The sequence below is a fragment of the Cetorhinus maximus genome, chromosome 6 (genome assembly GCF_964194155.1).
Source record: "Cetorhinus maximus chromosome 6, sCetMax3.hap1.1, whole genome shotgun sequence".
NCBI lineage: Eukaryota > Metazoa > Chordata > Chondrichthyes > Lamniformes > Cetorhinidae > Cetorhinus > Cetorhinus maximus.
The window spans coordinates 91,482,061-91,507,635 of NC_135884.1; the positions used below are offsets into that span (position 1 = coordinate 91,482,061).

General features: G+C 43.9%; 2 protein-coding genes across 6 annotated transcripts in view; both read right to left on the bottom strand.

The window, feature by feature from the left end:
- Positions 1-99: 99 nt before the first annotated feature.
- slc7a6os (solute carrier family 7 member 6 opposite strand) lies at positions 100-7,500 on the bottom strand. Of its 3 annotated transcripts, none has more exons than XM_078544042.1 (5): positions 7,131-7,500; positions 5,448-5,726; positions 3,155-3,283; positions 807-1,025; positions 100-498 (listed from the first exon to the last, which is right to left on the bottom strand). In XM_078544042.1, the coding sequence occupies exons 1-5, from the start codon at positions 7,296-7,298 to the stop codon at positions 322-324; spliced, it is 972 nt and encodes a 323-aa protein (XP_078400168.1). In that variant the 5' UTR covers positions 7,299-7,500; the 3' UTR covers positions 100-321. The 3 variants fall into 3 exon arrangements, with proteins under 3 accessions (XP_078400168.1, XP_078400167.1, XP_078400169.1); XM_078544041.1 differs by having other exon boundaries at positions 3,155-3,286; positions 7,131-7,353; XM_078544043.1 differs by lacking the exon at positions 3,155-3,283 and having other exon boundaries at positions 7,131-7,347.
- A 13,392-nt stretch (positions 7,501-20,892) lies between these two features.
- wdr59 (WD repeat domain 59) overlaps positions 20,893-25,575 on the bottom strand; it is a 90,754-nt gene continuing 86,071 nt past the window's right edge. For all 3 annotated transcript variants that reach the window (XM_078544045.1, XM_078544047.1, XM_078544046.1), the window contains one exon: positions 20,893-24,942. In XM_078544045.1, the coding sequence (XP_078400171.1) occupies positions 24,707-24,942 (236 nt within the window). In that variant the 3' untranslated portion in view covers positions 20,893-24,706. The remainder of the gene's footprint in view (positions 24,943-25,575) is intronic.

Below are 25,575 nucleotides of genomic sequence, written 5' to 3' on the forward strand. Positions count from 1 at the left end.
CTCTGTAGAATAGGATAAATGGTTGTTTCTTTAGGCTCCCTCAATCTTCCACCGATGTTCCAACAGGAGATCCAAAGAACACACATGGAAATTCCAGGCACTAGTTTCACCTTCTCTACTTCAATTATTAACATTCACAATAGCTAATCATACTTCCACTTGAAGTGCAAGATACTTACAAAAGAAACATATAATTGTGACAAAACAGCCATTTTCACTTGTAATGCATCAGTAATATTTTCAATGAACTGAATGGAGCTTTTCACCATTCATATGTTAAGATGATTTATACAAATATAATGTCACTGCCATGGAAATGAATCAGTCATCATCTTTGGTATATAGCCTGCGGTTACCATCTTCCTCCTCCGAATCCTCTTCACTATTCCAGTAATTTTCAAATGAATCCTCATCTGGGTAATCATTCCGCCAATTATTTTCTTCATTTTCATCATCTTCATCTTCATATGCTTCATCTGCAATCACTTCATCGCCAACCTGTAAAAAAAAAGGCAGTGTCATACAGTGTACCAAGAACATGTCCATCAGTGTGCACAATCATACCACTGTCCAGGCCACAAAGATGCATGGCAGTCTGCACACAGTCAGCTAAAGCCTTCTGGTTACATTAGGTCCAAGGGCTATCGATCAGACAATCTGGAATCACCCTGCAAACCATTTCCAGAGTTACTTGCTTCTAAATCTACACACAAGTGTGCTATTGTGCAATCCTGCCTTGTTTTGAAGCAAACAAGCAACATTTTACTGAATAATTATGTTCAATTGTTGCTAAAAATCTAACTCACCAGTTCATTCTCCTCATGACATGGTACGACCGAGAGAATATCTTGGATTCCACCTCCAGTAAAGTAGCTGTCAGTACAATATATGTCATAAACGTACTCCTCCATATTCTCCCGATGTTCTGCCCCTGGACCAGAATCTGACACAGTAAGTTTCTCCCGGATCATTCGTACAGAATTACACAGAATTTCCTGAGGGTCATTCTGCCCTGGACCAGAGTTCTAAAATGGGACAAATCCTACATGTAAGATAATGGGCTGCCATGATAGTTAATTTGCTGAAGGAAACATATAGCTGATCTCAGACCCTACAGATGTGTCTAACTGATCACTACTAGGTTAGATAGGGAGGCAGGTGGGGCGGTGGGGGGGTGAAAAGTTAGCTGAGGGTATTGTTCTTCCCGTTGATGATACTGTTCTTACTGTTAACGTTTCAGGTCGATGGCCTTTTGTCAGAACTCAATGACAGATCAGGCTCAGTGGTCAAATAACTGGCCAACTTGCAACTGGCTATGCAATTTACACAGGAATTGTCTTGAGTGAAGTACTATAGAGCAATTAGCAGCAGTGAAATCATCCACCAACACATGTCAATAAATTTCCAGAGAGGTAGCACTCAAAGAAAGTGAAGTATTAACATTATCAAATTCTAACTGACATGAACAAGGAATAACAGGGACAGGAAGGGTTTGACTGCCACAGAGAGCATGAATGACAGAAAGCAATGTGTTCAGAAGTACAAAGTTGGTCAGCAAGGAAAGAATACAGTGGTCAAAACCACACAGAGCTCCCCACAATAGAAGACACTGGTAAAGTCAATATAAGAAGAAATCCATTATCTAAAACATCAGTCAGTAGCTGCTGTTGTTACAGTGAAATGAAATCTGGCTGTTCCCAAACATTCCACCAACAGAAATAAGAATGTAAGTATACCTGTCAATGATCATCCCTTTCCTCATGTCACAGTGCCCAATTTTCAGGGCATCCTTATACATACATGGACCATATCTCTATTTCTATGATGTACCAGACCAATCACATCTGGTTGTCAGGCTGACCCACTTTGGACTGGAGCCTAAAATAAGTGTATCAAATATTCTGCTCCAGCCCACTTACATGCCAGGTGAACTCAAAAATGTTTCTATGCACTCTGACCTCATTTGTCATCCAAATAAACAAACCTGTAATTAAAAGGTAGCACTAGTGGGCAGTGAGTGCTCCAACATTACATCAATCAGAATATTGCTTCCAACCTAACACTGACAACAGCTCCTGCTCATGCAGAGTTTACCAGCACTGTTTGATGCAAGGAAGATTTTTATTTATGATTAAGTACACAGAGCTGAAGGAGTGAATCTCAATCATTGGAGAGTATTTTCCACTGAGTTGTGGCATGAAGCAATCTGTCCTGAAGTAGGCAGTATCTTACCAATAACAAATACATCAGCCTCATGGCCTACTGAATGAACAGAATGACAGCAGCTAAATCTTTCTCTTGGAACACATGATAATTGGCACTTGTAAGGAGTGGCCTTGCATAGCATAGTGGTTCTTCTTGGAACTTGTGGTGGACCATCTTAACCTCAATACAGAGGAATCATTCACCAAAGAATATATTTGCTACCAGATTCTGCATGTCCATGAGGTGCCCCTGATAGCAGATCTAGGCTATACAGAGTACAAGCTCCTGTGTCAATACATCAAAGATATTGGTCTGAAACAGCCCATTCTAGTCACGACCGAATGGCATCACAAAACATACAAACAATACTCTTTACTGCCTGAAGCAAAATGAGATATACAGGATCATTAACTTTATAAATAGAGGTAGAAAAGCAAGGAGATTTTGCTAAACTTCTATAAATCACCGGTTAGATCTCAGCCAGGTACTTTGTCCAATTCTGGGTGCCACATGTTAACAAGGATCTCAAGGCTTTGGAGAGGGTGCAGAAGGGATTTACTAGAACAGTATCCGGATTGAGGGTCTTCAGTTATGTGGAGACTGGAAAAGTTGGGATTGTTCTCCTTAGAGCAGAGAAGGTGAAGGGTAAATTTAGTAGGCATTTCCAAAATTGTCAGGTTTTGATAGAGTAAATAAGGAGTTTTGTTTTCACCCTGAAAGGGTGGTGGAAGCAAATTCAAAACAACTTTCAAATGGGAACTGAATAAATACTTGATAAGGAGAAAAACATTTCAGGGTTATTCAGAGAAGGAACAGACTGAGACTAATTGCATAGCACTTTCATAAAACTGGCAGAGACACAATGGGACGAATAGCTCCTGGGTTGTATGATTCAATTATTCAATAAAGGCAAAACTTATCAGATAATTTCACAAGTGCCTGGCCTTACCTTAGAACCATTATGCCTTGAGCCTTCTTCATCCTTTTCAAGTTGTTCATCATGCTGGACAATATCAAACACTTGGATTTCAGCTGCAGGCCCAACGCCATCTTTGTTACTTCCAGAAGCTGTGTAGGCCTTCTTTAAAATAAGAACCAATAATATATACTTCTAAAAGAATTAAGAACCTTGTGAAAACAAGGTCTACCCAAGTCAGGAAGAACTCAATATACCTTGCTGGGTCCATCTCAGTTTGCTGAGACACCGAAGATCACTCAGTGCTACACTACCCATTCCATCTACAGTATCTGAGCATCAGCCATCATTCTCTTCCTCACTTTCCTTCTCCCACAGAGCATCATTCTCCCCTCTCTCTTCCTATGGTCCTCCCTTGGCCATTCACACAAGATCAATGCAAATGAGGAAAGCTATTCATTCCAAATTAGTTGATCCTTTCAGAACAAAAGCTCTATAATGACACATCACATTAACTAACTGACTTGAATTGTGGTAAAGTTTTCCTCTCTATCTTACCCAGAAGATCATTCCAAACACAGGTCATTTTTTGCATGAATTATTTCCCATCAGTGCAAAGCTTTCCTTTCAACAGCTTTAACCTTATTCCAGCACCCTGGCATATTTTAAAATAATCCTCCAGATTAATCTTCTCTGTGCCATCAACATATTTCCCACTTTTATAAAGTTCACTTTCAGTGGCTTCTTTCCAAAGCTGAAGCTCATAGTTATTCCCCCTCATAATTCAAACCTTTAACACTAAAGAACAGCCTTGTATCTGTTTCCTGCAATTCCACCATGTCTTCATTGGATCAGGCCACCTGCTGCTACCTTGCTCAGGTGGTGTTAAGTTTAATCGATGACATGAAAGACTGAGCCTAGCCATCAACATCTCAAATAGTGTGCGCAGTTCTGGTCTCCTCGTTTAAGGGAGGATGTAAATGCGTTGGAGGCACTTCAGAGGAGGTTTACGAGATTGATACCTGGAATAAGCGGGTTGTCTTATAAGGATAGGTTGGACAAGTTGGGCTTGTTTCCACTGGAGTTTAGAAGAGTGAGGAGTGACTTGATTGAAGTATAGAAGATCCTGAATGGTCTTGATACGGTGGACGTGGAAAGAATGTTTCCTCTTGTGGGTGAGCCCAAAACTAGGGGGCACTGTTTTAAATTTAGGGATCGCCCCTTTCAGGACAGAGATGAGAAATTTTTTCTCTCAGAGGGTCGTGCAACTTTGGAACTCTGCCTCAGAAGGCGGGGTCATTGAATACTTATAAGGCTGAGGAAGACTGATTCCCTTGTCTAACAAGAGTCTAAGGTTATCGGGAGTAGATGGGAATGTGGAACTTGAAACACAAACAGATCAGACTTGATCTTATCGAATGGCAGAGCAGGCTTGAAGGGTCGAATGGCCTATTTCTGCTCCTATTTCGTATGTTCGTGTTAAGTCCAATTTAACAATTAACTCTAATACGATCCCCATGTGTTTTGAACATGAAGTCCAATTTAACATCTAACTGTAACAATATCCCCTTTTTACTGATTATGGAATTCAAATTAACAATTAATAATGTTCGTATGTCAACTTTGGTCCAAATGAAATTACTAATCTACCAACAGCCCAAACTGAATACTAAATTACCACATTTGCCTTTTCTATGAATTCTTGATCAAAGAGAAACAAGTTATCAACTGTCATCTAGATTTTAAATAATATTATTGCGTCACCATCATTTTACAATGGCTCAGTGGGTGTATACACTGCATGGTATGGTTTGCACTCTGATCTCAGCCAAGAGAGTGATGGGGGCACAGTGTTTCTTAAGATAGGGAGTTGGGGATGGGGCGGCAGCAAATAATGGTCAGCCCTCTACTTCTGGTTTCCAGCCAATGACTCTCAAGCTCAAGAGTGCAAGTTTATGGATGTGTAAAAACAGTCAGCATCAGCTGGGATCCTCAGGTGTCCTCCACAATCAATACAGCCTACACTGACACATGAAGAACGTCTGCTTGTGGAAGGTGCTGAAAGGCTGTTGTCACCCATGGAAATGTATTCCAGAATGACACAGCATCTCTAAGAAAGGATGGGAGAAACCTGAGGAACAGACGAATGATAAACAGAACAGAGATTCTCATAAATCACAAACTCAAACCATCACATGAGAAGGTGATTGCCATATCACTGGTTAACAGTAATTTCAATTTACAACTGAGTCTTATATAACTATTGCTCACCACAGACAGGAAACTTATAATACAGTTGTGTCTTTAGTAAAGGCAGATACATTACCTTCCAGCTATCCCAGTTTTGTTCACACTGAGCTCCAGAAGTTTTTGTTCCAGACTGGTGTACATGCTTCACGTCACCTGATTGAGGTTCAGAGGCTTCTGTAGAAAAATTTCTTCTGTGGCTAGCAATGACTTTGTACCGATTCTCCTGACTGGCTGTCTGGCGAGATGCTCGGGCATAGAGTTGGATACGTTGGACACTGGTCTCAGAGGGTTTAAGGGCCAGCAAGGCCTTGTCTTTGGAGATGGCTTCTCTCACATGCCTCTGAACAGGGTCATCCTACAGAGAGTACAGCACAGTAAATCCCTCTGCTGTTATAGTTCACAATTTTTCAGATTGCTTGCAGGTAAATTAATCGCTCATTTAAAGGGGAAGGAAAATCCCAGGTTTGTGCTCTGTTCAAAATCCTCTTCATCTGATAGCTGAGGAGAACTTTGATTTTACATTAGAAAAGATTTTATGCAAGGCACTCCAGTGATATTACTAATGACAAAATTTCAGTTCCTGGAATATTTTTTCCCCAGCCATTAATATTGGTTCCAGGTGCAGGTTCTGTTCTCTTTTTAAATAAAACCACATCAGGATACATTGAATATCTATCCCCCGATGATACTGTGGGAGTGGCTTAAAATGTCCCTTTAGCCAATTATTTCTTGCATAAAAGAGGGAAACACAAAACAAAAAATATTTCTTCAAAAATTTTTTTCACCTCCAATAAATGCATATGTCACCAATTTTAGTCAGTGGTTCTCATCAAGATCTCACCTCACTTTCTCACTCCTCTGGGAACTGCCCCTTGCCAACTACACACATGCCTTTTCAGCTTTTCTTCCAAGGAAATTACAAAGAAATAAACCTGCTAAACTCCTTTCATGTCAAGTATCTGACCAACCAACAAACCACATGCTTTGCTGAATGAAATTGTCAATAGCAAGAATTCATGGAATCAGGTAGCTCCATATCGGTGCACAGTGGCCAGGCAAACCCTACAATAAAACATCCTATCAAAATCTATAAGTACCCCACCCACACATTAACAGCTCATCCTAAACAAATATTTTTCAAAAAAAGTAAGGGGTTCCGGCTTTGATGGTGCCCCATCATTTTGAATTTTATTCACTACATGTTTGCTCTGGGAATATTGCTGATATGGAAGCAATTACTGAGTTTTAAGCGGTGTTGCAATGCAAAGTTGGTCTGGCCACTTGGCACCAAAATGCAGGACGCGCCTGGTGACAGTGTCTGACCCTGGCCTGAGGAATGGTCCATGGAAAGACTTAGGTTGGGTATCATTTAAAGAGGAGCCTGGTGCCACGTTCAAAGGGGGAAGAGGCTGCCTCCTGTTCAGCCTACCCTATTCTGCCCGCCAAACTCCAGCGGCGTTGCTCACAGAAGGATCCGGGTTAAAGTGGGCACCATGTATTATTCTGCTGCTAAAGTAGTTGACAGTTAACCAACAACTGAAAATCAGAGATAAAAACAGAGGCTGCTTCCTCCCTCGGCTGCAACAGTTTTTCTTCGATATAAATACTTTTTTCTTCAATACTTTTCCCAAAGAGTGAAACAGAAATCTGAATGTGCGACAAGATTTGATGGGCGCATCGCCTGAACCATCCTCTTTCCGGTGAGGCTCCCTGTACTCACAAAGCAAATCCTAGCCCGAGGCACCCAGCCCGGCCTTACCTGAGCGCCAACGGTGGCCGCAAGCTTGAAGAGAGTCCGCATAACATGTTCCCCATGGCCAGGCTCCCCGGATTCTCCGCCAGTCCGCAGCCGTTTACAAGCGAGGAGAAGGGCCTCGGCTGGCTCCTCGCCGCGTTTCCGCTTCACCCGCAGCACCGCCGCCGCCATGGCAGCAACAGAATGGCTCCGCCTACACTGGCTGACCCCGCCCCGCTCACAGGTTGACTCCGCCCTCACTCACGGACTGACTCCGCACCCCAACTCGGACTTCAGCCCACTCACTGACGGACTCCGCCTCTACTAGCCCACTGACTCCGCCCCCCACTCGGACATACTCTGCCCCAATCACGGACTCCGCCCCCACTCGCTCACTGACTCCGCCCCCACCCGGATTACTCCGCCCCAACTCGGATTATTCCGCCCCAATTCCGGACTCCGCCCCCACTCGGATTACTCCGCCCCAATCACGGACTCCGCCCCCACTCGCTCACTGACTCCGCCCCCAACCGGATTACTCCGCCCCAACTCGGATTATTCCGCCCCAATCACTGACTCCGCCCTTACTCGCTCACCGACCCCACTCCACTCACTCACTGACCCGACTCATCCCACCCCACTCACTGACTGACCCGACTCATCCCAGCCCACTCACTCACTGACCCGACTCATCCCACCCCACTCACTCACTGACTGACCCGACTCATCCCACCCCACTCACTCACTGACCCGACTCATCCCACCCCACTCACTCACTGACCCGACTCATCCCACCCCACTCACTGACTGACCCGACTCATCCCACCCCACTCACTCACTGACTGACCCGACTCATCCCACCCCACTCACTCACTGACTGACCCGACTCATCCCACCCCACTCACTGACTGACCCGACTCATCCCACCCCACTCACTCACTGACTGACTCTGTCCAAACTCACTAACTCCGACCCATTTTTAGAAATTTATTTATGGGACGTGGGCTTCACTGGCTGGATCAGCATTTAATCCCTAACTAGGGATGGTTAAAACCAGCTTATATTTCACCCCTCTCCTAACTTTACTCAGTTCTGCTGAAGGGTCATGAGGACTTGAAACGTCAACTCTTTTCTTCGCCGATGCTGCCAGACCCGCTGAGTTTTTCCAGGTATTTCTGTTTTTGTTTTGGATTTCCAGCATCTGCAGTAGTTTTTTGTTATTTATGGAAGGGTGCCAATCATGCGGGCTGCTTTGTCCTGGATGGTGTTGAGCTTCTTGAGTGTTGTTCAAGCTGCACCCATCCAGGCAAGTAGACAGTTTTTCATCACACTCCTGACTTGTGCCTCGTAGATTGTGGACAGGCTTTGGGAAGTCAGGAGATGAGTTACTCGCTGCAGGATTCCTGGTCTCTGACTTGCACTTGCAGGCACAGTATTTATATGGCTAGTCCAGTTCAGTTCCTTTTTTTATATATTCATTCATGGGATATGGGTATCGCTGGCTAGGCCAGCATTTATTGCCCATCCCTAATTGCCCTTGTTCAGAGGGCATTTAAAAGTCAACCATATTGCTGTGGATCTGGAGTTATATGTAAGGATGGCAGATTTCCTTCCCTAAAGAACATGAGTGAACCAGATGGGTTTTTACGACAATCAGCAATGGGTTCGTGCCTCTCATCAGACTTTTAATTCCAGATTTTTAATGAATTCAAATTCCATCAGCCACCATGGTTGGAATCGAACCCAGGTCCCCAGAGCATTACCCTGGGTCTCTGAATACTAGTCCATGGTGGGGGATTCTGCAATGGTCATGCCATTGAATGTTAAGGAACGATGGTTAGATTCTCTCTCGTTGGGAGATGGTCATTGCCTGGCACTTGTGTAGAACGAATGTTACTTGCCAATTGTCAGCCCAAGTCCGGATATTGTCTAGGCTTTGCTGCATTTGGACATGGACTGCTTCAGTATCTGAGTCGTTGCGAATGATGCTGAACATTGTATAATCATCAGCGAACATCCCCACTTCTGACCTTATGATGGAAGGTCATTGATGAAGCAGCTGAAGATGACTGGGCCAAGGACACTATCCTGAGGAACTCCTGCAGTGATATCCTGGAACTGAGATGATTGACTTCCAGCAACCACAACCATCTTCCTTTGTGCTAGGTATGACTCCAACCAGTGGAGAGTTGTCCCCCGCCCCCGTGGTTAAGTACATTTCTGCTGCTGCTGATGGCCCAGAGCGCCTCATGGTTGCTCAGTCTTGAATTGCTAGATCTGTTTGAAATCTATCCCATTTCGCACAGTGGTAGTGCCACACAACACAATGGAAGGTATCCTCAATGTGAAGATGGGACTTCGTCTCCACAAGGACTTGTGGTGGTCACTCCTACCGATACTGTCATTCGACAGCTGCATCTGCGGCAGGCAGGTTGGTGAGAATAAGGTCAAGTATGTTTTCCCTCTTGTTGGTTCCCTCACCACCAACCGCAGACTCAGTCTAGCAACTATGTCCTTTAGGACTTGGGCAGCTTGGTCTGTGGTGGTGTGACCAAGCCATTCTTGGTGATGGACACTGAAGTCTCCCACCCAGAGTGCTTCCTCCAAGTGGTGTTCAACCTGGAGGAGTACTGATTCATCAGCTGTGGTGGTGGTGGTGGTGGGGTGGGGGGGTGTACTTGGTAATCAGCAGGTTTCCTTGTCCATGGTTGACCTGATGCCATGAGACTTCATGGGAGCTGGAGTCAATGTTGAGGACTTCCACGGCAACTCCCTCCCAACTATATACCACTCTGCCACCACCTCTGCTGATGGATCATTCACTCGACAGGGATGGTGATGGTGGTGTCTGGGACATGATCTGTAAGGTACAGTGTCATGAATATGACTATGTCAGGTAGTTGCTTGACTAGTCTGTGAGAGAGCTCTCCCAATTTTGGCACAAGCATCCAGATGTTAGTAAGGAGGACTTTGCAGGCTAAACAGGGCTGGGTTTGCCATTGTTGTTTCCAGTGCCTAGATTCCTTTTGAACTTCCTAGTGATTTGATACAACTGAGTAGCTTGCTAGGCCATTTCAGAGGGCGTTTAAGAGTCAACCACACTATTGCAATCTGGAGTCACATGTCAGCCAAACCAGGTGAGGACAGATTTTCTTCCCTAAAGGAAGTGAACCAGATGGGTTTTTACAACAATCAACAATAGTTTCATGGTTACCATTAGACTTTTAATTCCAGATTTTTATTGAATTCAAATTCCGCCATTTGCTGTTGCGGTATTTGAATCCAGGTCCCCAGAGCATTACCCTGGGTCTTTAGATTACTAGTCCAGTGACAAAACCACTATGCCACTGATTATAGGGTGGGAAGCTTTGCTGAGATTATCTCTGGAGAAGATGAGATCAGTGAGTCAGAGAAACAATGGCTTGATGTTTGGTGGTGATGCCACCACCTTATAGTCCATCAACCCTGAAGAGCCTGCTTCTACCTCCTTCCCAAAATCCAAAAACAGGACTGTCCTGATAAACCCATTGTTTCAGCCTGTTCCTGCCCCACTGAATTTATTTCCTCCGATCTTGACTCTATTTTTTCTCCCCTTGTCCAGTCACTCCCCACCTAACTCCATGACTTTTCTGACACCATACATTGAACTGTCTCCTTTTCACCATGGGTGCCAATCTCTCTACTCCATCCCTCACCAGGACAGTCTGAGGGTTCACCACTTCTTTCTCGAATGGAAGCTCAACCAGTCCCCAGCCACCATGACCTGCCTCCGCCTTGTTGAACCTGTTTGCTCATTGAACAATTTCCCCTTTAACTCATCTACTTCCTTCAAATAAAAGGTGTTGCTGTGGGTACCTTCCAGGTCTTGGCTATGTCTTCTTGTTGCAGGATATGTGGAACTTTTCTTGTTCCAGTCCTACTCAGACCCCCTCCCTCTTTTTCCGATACACTGATGACAGTATCTGTGCTGTTTTCTGCTCTCGCCTGAACTCGAAAACTTAATCAGATTTACTTCCAATTTCCACCCTTTTCTCACCTTCATATGGTTCATATATGAAGGAAAGATTTTTATGAGGAAAGATTGGAGAAGTTGGGACTGTTTTCCTTGGGGAAGAGAAGGCCAAGAGGAGACTTGATACAAGTTTTCAAAATCATGAGGGGTCATGACAGAGTAAATAGGGAGAAACTGTTCCTGCTCGTAAACGGATCGAGAACCAGAAGGCAGTTTCAAAGTTAAAAGCAAAAAACTGCGGATGCTGGAAATCTAAAACAAAATAAAAATACCTGGAAAAACTCAGCAGGTCTGGCAGCATCTGCGGAGAGGAGCACAGTTAACGTTTTGAGTCCGAATGACCCTTCAACAGAACAGAAGTTAAAATACTGAGAGCCGGTGCAGACACGATGGGCCGAATGGCCTCCTTCTACACCGTAACAATTCTGTGATTCTGATTCATCTCCAACTCATCCCTTCTTTGACTTCCCCACCTTCATTTCTGGGGACAGGCTACCATGTGTAAATGCATATATTATTATTTTTTAGTTTGGAAATTGATAAATGAAAGAATGCCTGGTCTGAGGGGCTGACAGACAGGCCTGGGGACAATGGAAGGCCCATGTTATGTTAGTGAAGAAAAGTTAAACAATGGGAGGCCTTGTTAATTATCTCTCAAGGAGACAGTCTATCTCTAAATGCCTGGGATAGGGCTTAAATTATTCATGTAATCTTCTGAGATCAGAGGATTCAAACTTTAAAGGTAACTTGTAAATAAGGGAAGGCTTTGACATGTCCATATACTGTTCAGATCAAAGGAAAGGTTTGGAGTTAAAGATAATTGGTTTGCTTTCTATCTGAAAGCAAACTCCATCTGTCACGTACCAATGGAGACAGGATGAGAGGGAAAGGTTCTTTGTTTTAATACATCTCTGTTTTCACAGTCTGTGAGGCAGTCAGCCTGGGAGCAGTCTGTGAGAAGACACAGACATCTGCCAGCAGCCAGGACAAGAGCAGAGAGGCCCTCAAGAACCAGGCATGTTTCTATGGGACACTGTACAGGCATTGACAGCAGGGCCCATACTTAAAACAAAAAATAAAAATTTGAGGAATTAAAGACTTCCAGATCTGCCTAATGAAGCTACAGGAAGAGATCGGCAGTAAAATCCTGAAAGTAATTGCCAGGTGGAGAAATTATGGAAAATTAGGGTGAATCCCTGGGAGCTGAGATTGGTTTGTTTCCAGGAGAAGCGAATGGACACTCAAGAAACTGTTAACATTTTAAAAATGTTCTTGGTTGAAAAAGTAGAATGGGGAGAGTTCTGTTTGAAATTTTGGCTTAAAGTACAAGTGCTTACAGGGTATATTAAATTAGTAGTACTTGTTCTTTTTCTTTTATCAGTAATAGTTTCCCCCATTAAAATGTGAAATTTTGTTGCCTGGTCTTTTCAGTTAATAACTGGGAATTCAGACTTCTTTTTAAAAGTTACCGGTCTGCACTAAGATCATAACACTAGTAATATTTATTATAAGTTCACCAACTCCCACAGCTAACTCGACTATACTTCCCCACACCCTTCCTGTAAGGACTCCATTCCATTCCATTTTCCCAGTTTCTCAATCTCTGTCACTTATGTTCTGCTGATGCAATCTTCCACAACAGTGGTTCTGATATGTCTTTTTCTTCAACCAAGGATTCCTCCTTACTGTGGTTAACAGAGCCCTCAAACATGTCCAACCCATTTCTCGCACTTCTGCTCTCACCCCCTTCACCCTCCTGAGAAATGAGATAGGTTCTCCCTAGTCCTCACATTATACCCCACCAGCTTGTGCATCCAATGGATCATCCTCTGCCAATCCCACCACCTTCTGCGTGATGCCACCAACAAACACATCTGCCCCTCCCACCAGCATGTCCCACAGACCCAGAGGTGGAGACACAGTGGTATACAGTCAAGAGGGAGTTGCTCTGGGATCCTCAACATCAACTCTGGACCCCAAGAAGTCTCTTGACATCAGGTCAAACCTGGGCAAGGAAACCTCCTGCTGATTACCACATACTGCCAACCCTCACTTCAGCTGACGAATCAGTACTCCTGCATGTTGAGCACCACTTGGAGAGAGCATTGAGGGTAGCAAGGTTGCAGAGTGTACTCTCGGTCCAGGACTTCAATGTCCATCATCAAGAGTGGCTCGGTAACACCACTACCGACCAAGCTGGCCAAGTCCTAAATGACATAGCTGCTAGACTGGGTCTGCAGCAGGTGGTGAGGGAACCAACAACAGGGAAAAACACACTTGACCTCATCCCCACCAGCCTGTCTGCCGCAGATGCAGCTGTCCATAACAGTATTGGTAGGAGTGACCACTGCACAGTCCTTGTGGAGAAGAAGTCTTGTCTTCACATTAAGGATACTCTCCATCCTGTCGTGTGGCACAATCACTGTGCTAAATGGGATAGATTTTGAACAAATCTAGCAATACAAGACTGGGGAACAATGAGGTGCTGTGGCCCATCAGCAACAGAACTGTACTCAATCAAAAACTGTAACCACATGGCCCAGCATATCCCCCACTCTACCATTAGCACCCAGCCAAGGGATCACCCTGATTCAATAAAGAGTGCCGGTAGGCATGCCAGAAGCAGCACCCGGCAAAACGAAAATGAGGTATCAACCTGGTAAAGCTACTAAGGATTGCTTGCATGCCAAACAGCATAAGCAGCAAGTGATAAACAGAGCTAAGCGATTCCAAAACCAATGGATCAGATCGAAGGTCTGCAGTCCTGCCATATCCAGTTGTGAATGGTGGTGGGCAATTGAACTACTCACTGGAGGCGGCAGCGGCTCCACAAATATCCCCATCCTCAATGACGGGGGAGCCCAGCACATCAGTGCAAAAGATAAGGCTGAAGCATTCGCAACAATCTTCAGCTGGAAGTGCCGAGTGGATGATCCATCTTGGCCTCCTCCGAAGCCCCAGCATTACAAATGCCAGCCTTCAGCCAATTCAATTCACTCCGTGTGATATCAAGAACAGCTGAGGGCACGAGATACTGCAAAGGCTATGGGCCCTGACAACATTCTGGCAATAGTACTGAAGACATGCTGTGCTCCAGGACCTGCCACGCCCCTTGCCAGGCTGTTCCAGTACAGCTACAACACTGGCATCTACCCGAAAATGTGGAAAATTGCCCAAATATGTCCTGAACACAAAAAGCAAGACAAAACCAACACGACCAATTACCGGCCCATCTGTCTACTCTCCATCATCAGTAAAGTGATAGAAGGGGTCATCATGGGAGCTATCAAGCAGCACTTGCTTAGTAATAACCTGCTCACTGACAGATTGCGTTCCACCAGGGCCACTCAGCTCCTGACCTCTATACAGATTCAAATATGGACAAAAGGGCTCAACTCCAGAGATGGAGGTCAGAGTGACTGCCCTTGACATCGAGGCAGTATTTGACCCAGTGTGGCCTCAAGGCACCCTAGCAAAACTGGACTCAACGGGAATCAGGGAAAATTCTCCACTGGTTGGAGTCATACCTAGCATAAAGGAAGACGGTTGTGGTTGTTGGAGGTCAATCAACTCAATTCCAGGACATCACTGCAGGAGTTCATCATAGTAGTGCCTTAGGCCCAACCATCTTCAGCTGCTTCAGATGAATGCATGGCTGGAGAGATGGTGCAGGAGAAAGGGCTTTAGATTTCTGGGATATTGGGACAGTTTCTGAGGGCAACGGGACCTGTTCAAGGCGGATAGGTTGCACCTGAACCAGAGTGGGATCAACATCCTTGCTAGTGCTTTTGGGGAGGGTTTAATCTAACTTGGCAGGGGGATGGGATCCTGAGAGGAGGTTCAGCAGGGGGAGATGCACAAATTAGAAGAGAGAGCAAATGAGTCTGGAAAGCATAGAAATTATCCATCAGTTAAGACACAAGGGAGCTTGGCAAGGTTGGATGGTATTTATTTTAATGCAAGGAGTCTGACAAATAAGGCAGATAAGTTAAGGGCACAAATTAACAGATGGAAGTATGATGTCATTGCTGTCACAGAGACATGGTGGAGAGAGGGGCAGGATTGGCAGCTCAATATTCCAGGATGTAAGGTCTTCAGGCGAGACAGGGAAGGAGGTAAGAGAGGAGGGGGTATCGCAATATTGATCAAGGAATCAATTACAGCAATAAGGAGGGATGACATCTTAGAAGGCTCCTCAAAGGAAGCCATATGGGTAGAACTGAAAAACAAAAAAGGAGCAATCTCATTGCTGGCAATGTACTATAGGCCCCACACAGAGAGAAATAGAAGAGCAGATATGTAGGCAAATTTCAGAGAAGCGTAAAAATAATAGGGTAGTAATAGTGGGGGACTTCAACTTCCCCAACATTAACTGGGTTAGTCATATTGTGATAGGTTTAGGGGGAGCGGAATTCTTAAAATGCATTCAGGATTTTAAGCCAGTACATAGATGGGGCAGTCCTGGACTTAATTTTAGGGAATGAAGCCAGGCAAGCGGTAGAGGTATCAGTGGGGGAGCATTTTGCAGATAGTGATCATAACTCCATTAGATTCAAGGTTGTTATGGAAAAGAACAAGGATGGGCCAGAAATCAGAGTTCTAAATTGGGGGGAAGGCCGATTTTAATAAGATCAGATATGATTTTGCCAGACTGGACTGGGAGCAGCTACTTTTAGGTATATCTGCGTCAGAGCAGTGGGACTCATTCAAGAAGGAAATAAGGAGAGTACAGGGCCAACATATTCCAGTAAAGATAAAGGATGGGCCCAACAAATCCAGGGAACCCTGGATGTTGAGGGATATACAGGATTGGATAAAGAGAAAAAGAGAGGCTTATGGCAGATGCCAAGGGCTCAAAACAGCGGAAGTCCTAGAGGAGTATAGAATGTGTAGGAGGATCTTAAAAAGGAAATTAGGAGAGCAAAAAGGGGGCATGAAAAACAGGTAAAATAAAGGAAAATCCAAAGTAATTTTACAAGTACATTAAGAGCAAGAGGATAACTAGGGAAAGAGTAGGGCCCATTAAGGACCATAGTGGTAATTTGTGTGTGGAGCCGGAAGACCTAAGTAGGGCTCTAAATGAATACTTTATGTCAGTGTTCACAAGTGAGAGGAACGACGTGGGTATGGATATCAGGCAGAAGGACTGTGATATAATTAAAGAAATTAGCATAGAAAGGGAGGAGGTCCTAAGTGGTCTGGCAGGCTTAAAAGTAGATAAATCTCCAGGCCTGGATGAAATGTATCCCAGGCTGTTGAGTGAGGCAAGGGAGGACATAGCAGGGGCGCTGGCAATAATTTTCAATGCCTCTCTGGCCACAGGAAAGGTGACAGAGGACTGGAGGACAGCCAGTGTGGTACCATTATTCAAGAAGGGAGGAAGGGATAAACCAGGGAACTACAGGCCAGTCAGTCTAACCTCAGTGGTGGGGAAACGACTGGAAGCAATTCTGAGGGACAGAATTAATCTACACTTGGAGAGGCAGGGATTAATCAAGGACAGTCAGCATGGTTTTGTTAAAGGGTCATGTCTGACCAATTTGATTGAATTTTTCGAAGAGGTGTGCAGATGAGGGCAATGCATTTGACGTAATCTACTTGGACTTCAGCAAGGCTTTTGATAAGGTCCCGCATGGGAGACTGATAACGAAGGTAAGAGTCCAAGGGATCCAAGGCAATTTGGATCCAGAATTGGCTGAGTGGCAGGAAGCAGAGGGTGATGGTCGAGGGGTGTTTTTGTGACTGGATGCCTGTGTCCAGTGGGGTTCCACAGGGATTGGTGTTGGGTCCCTTGCTTTTTGTGGTATATATAAACGATTTAGACTTGAATGTAGGAGGGTTGATCAGTAAGTTCACGGATGACATGAAAATTGGTGGGGTGGTAAATAGTGTGGAGGATAGCCTTAGATTACAGGAGGATATAGACGGGCTGGTCAGATGGGCTGATCAGTGGCAAATGGAATTTAATCCGGATAAATGAGAGGTGATGCACTTGGGCAGGACAAACAAGGCACGGGAATACGCGATGAATGGTAGGACCCTGGGATGTACCGAGGATCAGAATGACCTTGGTGTGCATGTCCACCGATCCCTTAAGGTAGCGGGACAGGTAGATAAGGTGGTTAAGGCTGCATATAGGATACTTGCCTTTATTAGCCGAGGCATACAATATAAGAGCAGGGAGGTTATGCTGGAACTGTATAAAACGCTGGTTAGGCCACAGCTAGAGCATTGCGTGCAGTTCTGGAATCCACATTATAGGAAGGATGTGATTGCACTAGAGTACAGAACAGAGGAGATTTACCAGGATATTGCCTCGCCTGGAGAGTTTTAGTTATGAGGAGAGATTGGATAGACGGAGGTTATTTTCCTTGGAGCAGAGGAGATTGAGAGGGGACATGATTGATGTGTATAAAATTATGTGGGGCATAGATAGGGTAGACAGGAAGGAACTTTTCCCCTTGATGGAGGGATCAATAACCAGGGGGCATAGATTTAAGGTAAGGGGCAGGAGGTTTAGAGGGGATGTGAGGAAGAATTTTTTCATCCAGAGGGTGGTGAGAATCTGGAACTCACTGCCTGAAAGGGTGGTAGGGGGAGAAACCCTCATAACATTTAAGAAGTATTTGGATGTGCACTTTCAATGCCATGGCATACAAGGCTATGGGCCCAGTGCTGGAAAATGGGATTAGAATATTTAGGTACTTGTTTGACAGGCGCAAACTCGATGGGCTGAAGGACCTGTTTCTGAGTAGACCTCTATGACTCTATGCTTCATCAGTGGCCTCCCTTCCAATCATAAGGTCAGAAATGGGGATACTCGCTGATGATTACACACTGTTCAGCACCATTCATAAGAACATAAGAACTAGGAGCAGGAGTGGGCAATTCAGCCCCTCGAGCCTGCCCCGCCATTTAATACGATCATGGCTGATCTCATTTCGGCCTCAACTCCAATTTCCTGCCCTTTCCCTATAGCCTTTCAACCCGTTACTAATTAAAAATCTGTCTATCTCCTCCTTAAATTTATTCAGCAACACGGCATCCACTACACACTGAGGTAGTGAATTCCACAGATTCATGACCCTTTGAGAAAAGTAATTCCTCCTCATCTCTGATTTAAATCTACCACCCCTTATCCTAAAACTATGGCCTCTTGTTCTAGAATGCCCCACAAGAGGAAACATCCGCTCCACATCTACTTTGTCTATCACCTTTGGCATTTTATATACCTCAATTCGATCTCCTCTCATCCTTCTAAACTCTAGCGAGTATAGCCCTAAACTGCTCAATCTCTCCTCATAAGACCAACCCCGCATCTCTGGAATCAATCTAGTGAACCTCCTCTGAACCGCCTCCAATGCAACTATATCCTTCCTCAAGTAGGGGGACCAAAACTGTGCACAGTACTCCAGGTGTGGTCTCACCAATGCCTTGTACAGTTGCAACAACATTTCCCTATTTTTATACTCTATTCCTTTAGCAATAAATGCCAAAATTCCATTTGCTTTCCTTATTACCTGCTGTACCTGCATACTAGTTTTCAGCGATTCATGCACAAGGACACCCAGATCCCTCTGCACTGAAGCATTTTGAAGTTTCTCTCCATTTACATGTCACCTTTTTATTCTTCCAACCAAAATGGATAACCTCACATTTATCCACGTTAAACTCCATCTGCCAAATTTTGGCCCATTCACCTAACCTGTCCATGTCCATTTGTAAATTTCTTATTTCTTCATTGCAACTTACTTTCCCACCTATTTTGGTGTCATCTGCAAATTTAGCTATAATACCTTCTATCCCTGAATACAAGTCATTAATATAGATTGTAAATAGTTGGGGCCCAAGGACCAAACCCTGTGGCACCCCACTAGTTACAGCTTGCCATCCAGAAAAAGACCCATTTATCCCGACTCTCTGCTTTCTGTTGGTTAGCCAATCCTCTATCCAAGCTAATATATTACCCCTAACTCTGTGTGATCTTATCTTGTGTATTAATCTTTCGCAACAGGTCAGATACTGAAGCAGTCGATATCCAAATGCCGCAAAATCTGGACAACATCCAGGCTTGAGCTGACAAATGGCAAGTAACATTCACGCCACACAAGTGCCAGGCATTGACTGGCCCCAACAAGAAAGAATCTAATCATCACCCTTGATGTTCAATGGCATTACCATCGATGAATTCCCCACTATCAACATCCTGGGGGATACCATTGACCAGAAACTGAACTGGACTAGCCTTATAAATACTGTGGCTACAAGACCAGGTCAGAGACTAGGGATCCTGCAGCGAGTAACTCACCTCCCGACTCTCCAAAGCCTGTCCGGCATCTACAAGACACAAGTCAGGAGTGTGATTGAATACTCTCCACTACCCTGGATGAGTGCAGCTCCAACAACAGTAATGAAGCTTGACACCATCCAGGACAAAGCAGCCCGCTTGATTGGCACCCCTTCCACAAACATTCACTCCCTCCATCACTGATGCACAGTGGCAGCAGTGCGTACCATCTACAAGATGCACTGCAGGAGCTCACCAAGACTCCTCAGACAGCACCTTCCAAACCCACGACCACTACTGTCTAAGACAAGGGCAGCAGACACATGGGAACACCACCACCTGGAAGTTCCCCTCCAAGTCACTCACCATCTTGATTTGGGAATATATCGCCATTCCTTCACTGTCACTGGGTCAAAATCCTGGAACCCCCTCCCTAACAGCACTGTGGGTGTACCTACACCACATGGACTGCAGCGGTTCAAGAAGGCAGCTCACCACCACCTTCTCAAGGGCAATTAGGGATGGGCAATAAATACTGGCCTCGCCGGCGACGCCCATATCCTGTGAATAACAAAAAAAAATGGGACTTGGGAACACATCAGCTATGATCTAATGTAACTTACTCCTGTTCCACATAAAGAGATGACAATGAGAAAATAAAAGTTAGCAATACCGAACTCATCAAGTCTACCAAATGGGGAAATTGTTCAGGTTTTCCACTCTTTTTAGCTGTGCTGTCACTATCATTTGAAGTGTGCAAGAGGACAGGTTGGGGCTTGGTCATGATGATCCTCAGGCTTAAATATTCCAACAACACTCAACATCAAGCCACACACATGAATACTTGGCACAGATGGAGCTGTTGCCCAGTAAGCAATAAACGCTGCAGGAGAATTTTGACAAGAGGAAAACAAGGCTCCAAAAATATAAAAACAGAGCAGTCCTGCTGTTAACCCTTAATTTAACTCTTCGAGGGGAAGAGAGCAATCTGAAAGAAATAATCTAAGATATAAGGATTTTTCTAATTATTACATATAAAAAGAGTTCCTCTTATAATGTTTTAGTTCATATGTTCAACTTCATTCACTGTCAAGATAGGTAATCTTTCAGTTTATAATGCTCATTAGGATCAACTTGACACGTTAGATTTCCATTTTTTTTAAACTTGAACCTTTAGGGGGAGGGCAGCAAGGGATAAGAGCTGCCAACCTTTCAAGTATATTTATCTATTTTTATTCAATGTCTTTACTATCTGGTGCAACGTGCGGATTTAGTAACCCAGCCTTGCCCTCTGCCTCTAAAATACATCTTTTTGGTCCCAAATAGACTTTGAATGATTTGAATTTTTCAAGACTCAGTCAATAGACATTTTTTAGATAAGGGTATCAATGGATTTGAATTAAAGTTAAGTAAAAGAGATAGAGGTGAACTCCAATTATGACCAACAGTACTGTCAGGTCACCAAATGCCAGTTACCAAAAGCAAGATCATAGCAGAAAGATTTACTTTGAACAGTATGTACAGTGTCATCTTTGTACACAATTTACATCTTAATTACAAAATCCTGAACTCAGCAGCTTAGCAATACAGTTTCTGAACTGGAAATAGATCAGCAATATTAACATTTAAACAATAACAGAAATGATGATGGATGTAGGCATTAACTGGATTCTTAATGAAATGGGGTGTATCCCATTGTGCTGAATGCAACACAAGCAGAAGTATGAAGGGGCACCTCAGGAGGACACAGACCTAAAAATAAAAACACCAAGAGGATAACTGATCAAGATGCATAGCTCTTAAGAGTTGCCAACCCTCCAGGATTGTTCTGGAGTCACCAGGAATTAAAAATTAATCTCCAGGACATTGCTATGAGCAACCAAATAGAAAAATTATAGGGGCATTTAAAAAATGAATTTTTTTGGTTGTTTTCCCATAACACTTCTGTTTACTAGCTTATGATAATATTAGAGACAGGGAGGGAGAAGGCTGTTTGACAGTTAAGAATCAACCGATCAAGAAAGGAGGAATCTGTTCATGTTCAAATTGGTGAGGGAATGCAGTGCGTCATGAGGATGTGTGTGTCAGGTATCAATTGCAGGAACACGGGGAGTGGAAGATTTTGGAGACACTGGGTCATGTAATGAAATCTCCAGGGGTAAGCATAACCAGAATTGGCAAATTTAATATCTTTGGAAAGGCCCACACAAGATGGAATTAGGCTCCTGACCCTTGACTAGCGGGCCTGCTGCTTATTCAACTAACCAAGGAATTGAAAAAGTCAACATATTAATCAGTTTTGTAAGGTTATTAAAACTGACATGAGCACAGACATTTGGGTGGTCACAGAAGAAATTGTCCAAATGGAGAACTCTGAAAGCTTTTCTCTGGAGCTCCCTCACCAGTTTGTCATGTCACCACGGACTGCTACACAGAGGGAGAAATGGCAGGCAAAAAAAAGTTAAACTTTGTAAAGACAAACAAATAACTCCCCCCCCCCCCACCCCCCCAGTTCATGATTCTGGAAAAAGCACATACTCTTTCACTCTGTCATTAATGGAATGGCCAGATTACTACTTCCTCTTCCTGTACAGTGGATTCTTCCATTATTAAATAGTGGAATCAGCACAAATCCACTTCAGCCTTTAATTCCAATTCAGCACCCCATGGACTATGGGCAACTATCAATCCAAAGACATGACTGTTAATGCCTCAAATGATCTTTTCACTCTATGTCATGGATTTTACATAACTTATGATCTACAGTCAGGCAAAGTTTAACTCTTTCTTCCTGAAGCAATGCACACAAAAAAACATGCAATTAAGTTTTAGTATATACTTTGTGCTCCAGCAAGTACCAGGAGAAAACCAAGCTCTATGAAAACCAGAGGGCCTGGGACAATAGACAGGATTTCAGAGATCACTGTGCAGGAGGTCTGAGGCAGTGGGAGAATCAGAGATCACTGCTCCGGACGCTAGGTTCAGGGAGCTGAGGGCTCAGATTTCACTGTGCAGGGGGCAGGGACAGTGAAGGAACCAGAGGACAGGGGTGGGTTTAGGAAGAATGGGAGATGAAGAGTCACTGTTGGAAGGAAGGGGTTGTCATGGACAATGAGAGATCAGAGGTCACCTCAGGGGTGAGGGTGGATCCGAAAGGTTGGGGGTCCAGTACAGCGCGAGATCAGAGGCCACTGTGCGGAAGGTTGCATGTTCAGGAACAGTGGTGGGGGCGGGGGTGGGATTCAGAGGCCATACCTATTTTGCTATTTGGTTTACCACAGTAGAAATAGGGTGGTTACATCAAGCAGTGCAGCAACCTGCCCACTTCATACAAGTACAATACTGGGCTGCAATCATGCAGTAGAAACAATTCTGGACCTGAGCTGACCGAATTACAAAACACCAAAACAGGAAGCAGGTGCGGAAGTGTTGGGAAAACAATTGATCCACATAAACCAAACTAACATGTAACTAGCTGAATGTTTGTAGTACTAGGGCTACCACATATAATTCTTTCAGTTGATCAGTTCTTTCATGGGACTAGTGGATTCTATGATTCATGAGTGTATCTTTAACTTGGCCACTGTGTATACAGCCAGGAGTAGTGAGGTAGTTCCTCGAATCAAGATACATCAAGAATTTGCTATTCATTTTACAGTCAACATTAATGATTGGGGTTTAGCTAAAATCATCAGTCACATAGACACTGCCCCAATATACAGAGTGGAAACCTTATGTTCTCCTTGGAAATATGCTCAGTGTTTCCTAAGGGTACAAGATCTTCAGGCTATGTATGCAGTGACTTTCATTAAACTGCAATTGAGAATTAAAAGAACACTGCTCCTCCCAGAAAAGCCTGAAGATTGCTGCTGCAGATGAAATGCCTGAAATTGGAGTCATGTATCCTTAGCACTGGCTAACACACTCCCAGCTACTGTTGAGAAACAAAAAAAAATTACAATCAGAACTATGCAACTCTTGCAAAATCAAGCAAGCCCTGTCCCCAGTAACGGTGGCAAAGGGCTTGGGCAAATTACATTTCAGTGCTATGGTTATCACTTATGTTCAAAATTTAGTTTAATAGCACCATCCATTCAGTTGCCAAACGATTCTTTAGTTTCCAACAGAACCTGCCAATTTAGCTGACTCAAATTACCAAAAGGACAATGAAAGATGGCATAGCATTCAATGTGATCAATCCATTCAAGAACTGTCCTACTGAACTTAATTATTTTGTAAACGTTGTGCTCAAGGTGAAAGATGTTAGTGCTAAGAAATGGATCATTTTCCATTTTGAGCATGCAGCGTCACTATCAAGCAGTCTTAGATTAAGTACTGCAGTTAGAAACAGAGTAAAGCTCTCTATTCTATCCAGTTAACGTGTCCCAGCCCCAGGTCTAAGAGAGAGCCCCCTTACTGCAGTAGTGCAACATTCTTTTCAATTTCCCCATACTACCAATTCTGCAGCGTACTGAATGACATTCCCAATTTTGTGCCAAATTCAAGGCAGTTTTTCGTTGAGCCCATGCCATCCAAACAATAGAATCTAGACTACCAAACTTATTTCAAGTAGGGCGATTAGAGCAAGTGGGCAGAGGTGTCAGTCTGGGCTGGATATTTACTCAGCTTCCAGGAGCAAAGCCAGCATCTAACCCACAGATCCCCAGTACCCCTATTGAATTTAATTATCACGACTCTTCAACTTGTGGAAGTCAAGTCAAACACTGCACAAGCAGTGTGGAAACAAATCAGCAGCAAATCGTGAAAACTGGAAAAGAACTGCACAAACCACTGAGCGAGTAATGCTTCTTCTAAACAAGGACCTGTTTTCCCAATCACAGCTTTAACGATTGTGGTCGTTTCAAGTCTGTGCTTATGTTAGTTGTGAAACATATTCACTCGTACATGCTAAGTGCGCAGGATCACTGTCAACAGCTGGACAGCAATCACCATCGACAGCTGGACAGTGATTACTGCTAACAATGAAACAAAGTTCATTTTAAAAATATGCTTTCATAAATAAGACTTGCTTTTGAATTTGACCATTCATTGTTGCTGTACTGGAGAATATGTGCAAACCATGTTCCTTCACTCTCGAAAGCAGAGTCGAGATAATTTGAAAGTCTGAAAATTTGTCCTAGTGCTCTAGGAATAAAACTCCACTCTCAAAGTTCTCTCACTGATTAAAGTTTCCATATCTCTGTTCAATTGACAATCACAATTTCAATTAAGAACAACACACACAATATCCTGGAACACTTTTCAAGGCTTCTTATTACGAGCAGTGGTAGTCGGCTTCTTTCAGAAGGTGCTCTCGAGCAGACAATGGCAGCCACAGCCCGTGGGGCACACTTCCTGGGTCCGAAACCATTCCATCATGTGACTTGTATGGCCACCATGCCCACAGGTGAGACAGAAGTTGGCAGATCCCCGTACAGCAACATGGCAGATGGCACATTGGAAGGTGAAGCCTTTGCAAATAGCACACTGTGTTCCTCGTACTTCACTGCGGCAATGACAGCAGTACACCCCAAACTCTGAAGGAGAAAGCAGATAAAAATTTAACTGTGCCCAAAACATTATTATGCAAAGCAGCCCACTATTGTTCAAATCTTTGTGCCCTAAGCTCAGTTTCAAGTTGCCTCATCTTCCAGAAAATAGAACAAATATAATCAACATGATCAATCCTTGTAACCATTTCTTCTCCGTAATTAATATATTTAGTTCACCACCACTTCCTGTATTCTGTAGCATTCTCCCTCCACCAGCAGCGCTGACATGTCCTTCTGTTAGCTTTCCCCCAACATCTTCAATCTGAGTCCACAACATTGAGAGTTATTGGTGAACAGAGTCTCATGCAAACAGCAACCTGTACCCTTGAAGTGTGCTGTGTCTGGTACAGCACATGCTGGGGCTCTCAATTGCCTAAATTAGAGGTGTGCATAGAAAACTAGAGGATTCTTGCTGCTTTATTCAGCAAATACCGCATGGCCAGACTGTTATTTTCAGCCTTCAATGCAGATTTATTTACAAGGTAATCACAGAGAAGTAAAAAGACACAGCAGGAAATTGAGTCTGCATTGCCTAACTTGTACAACACATAAAACTTTTTAAAACAACAGAGAAGTCCTCACTATTTCCATTACTTCCAAATGAAAAAGTACATAAGG

Coding starts and splice junctions, on each gene's coding strand:
- slc7a6os (XM_078544041.1), bottom strand. CDS start 7,298: ATGGCGGCGGCGGTGCTGCGGGTGAAGCGGAAACGCGGCGAGGAGCCA. Junction 5,727..7,130: donor CGGCCACCGTTGGCGCTCAG/GTAAGGCCGGGC, acceptor TACTCTCTGTAG/GATGACCCTGTTCAGAGGCA. Junction 1,026..3,154: donor CAAGGCATAATGGTTCTAAG/GTAAGGCCAGGC, acceptor GTCCCATTTTAG/AACTCTGGTCCAGGGCAGAA.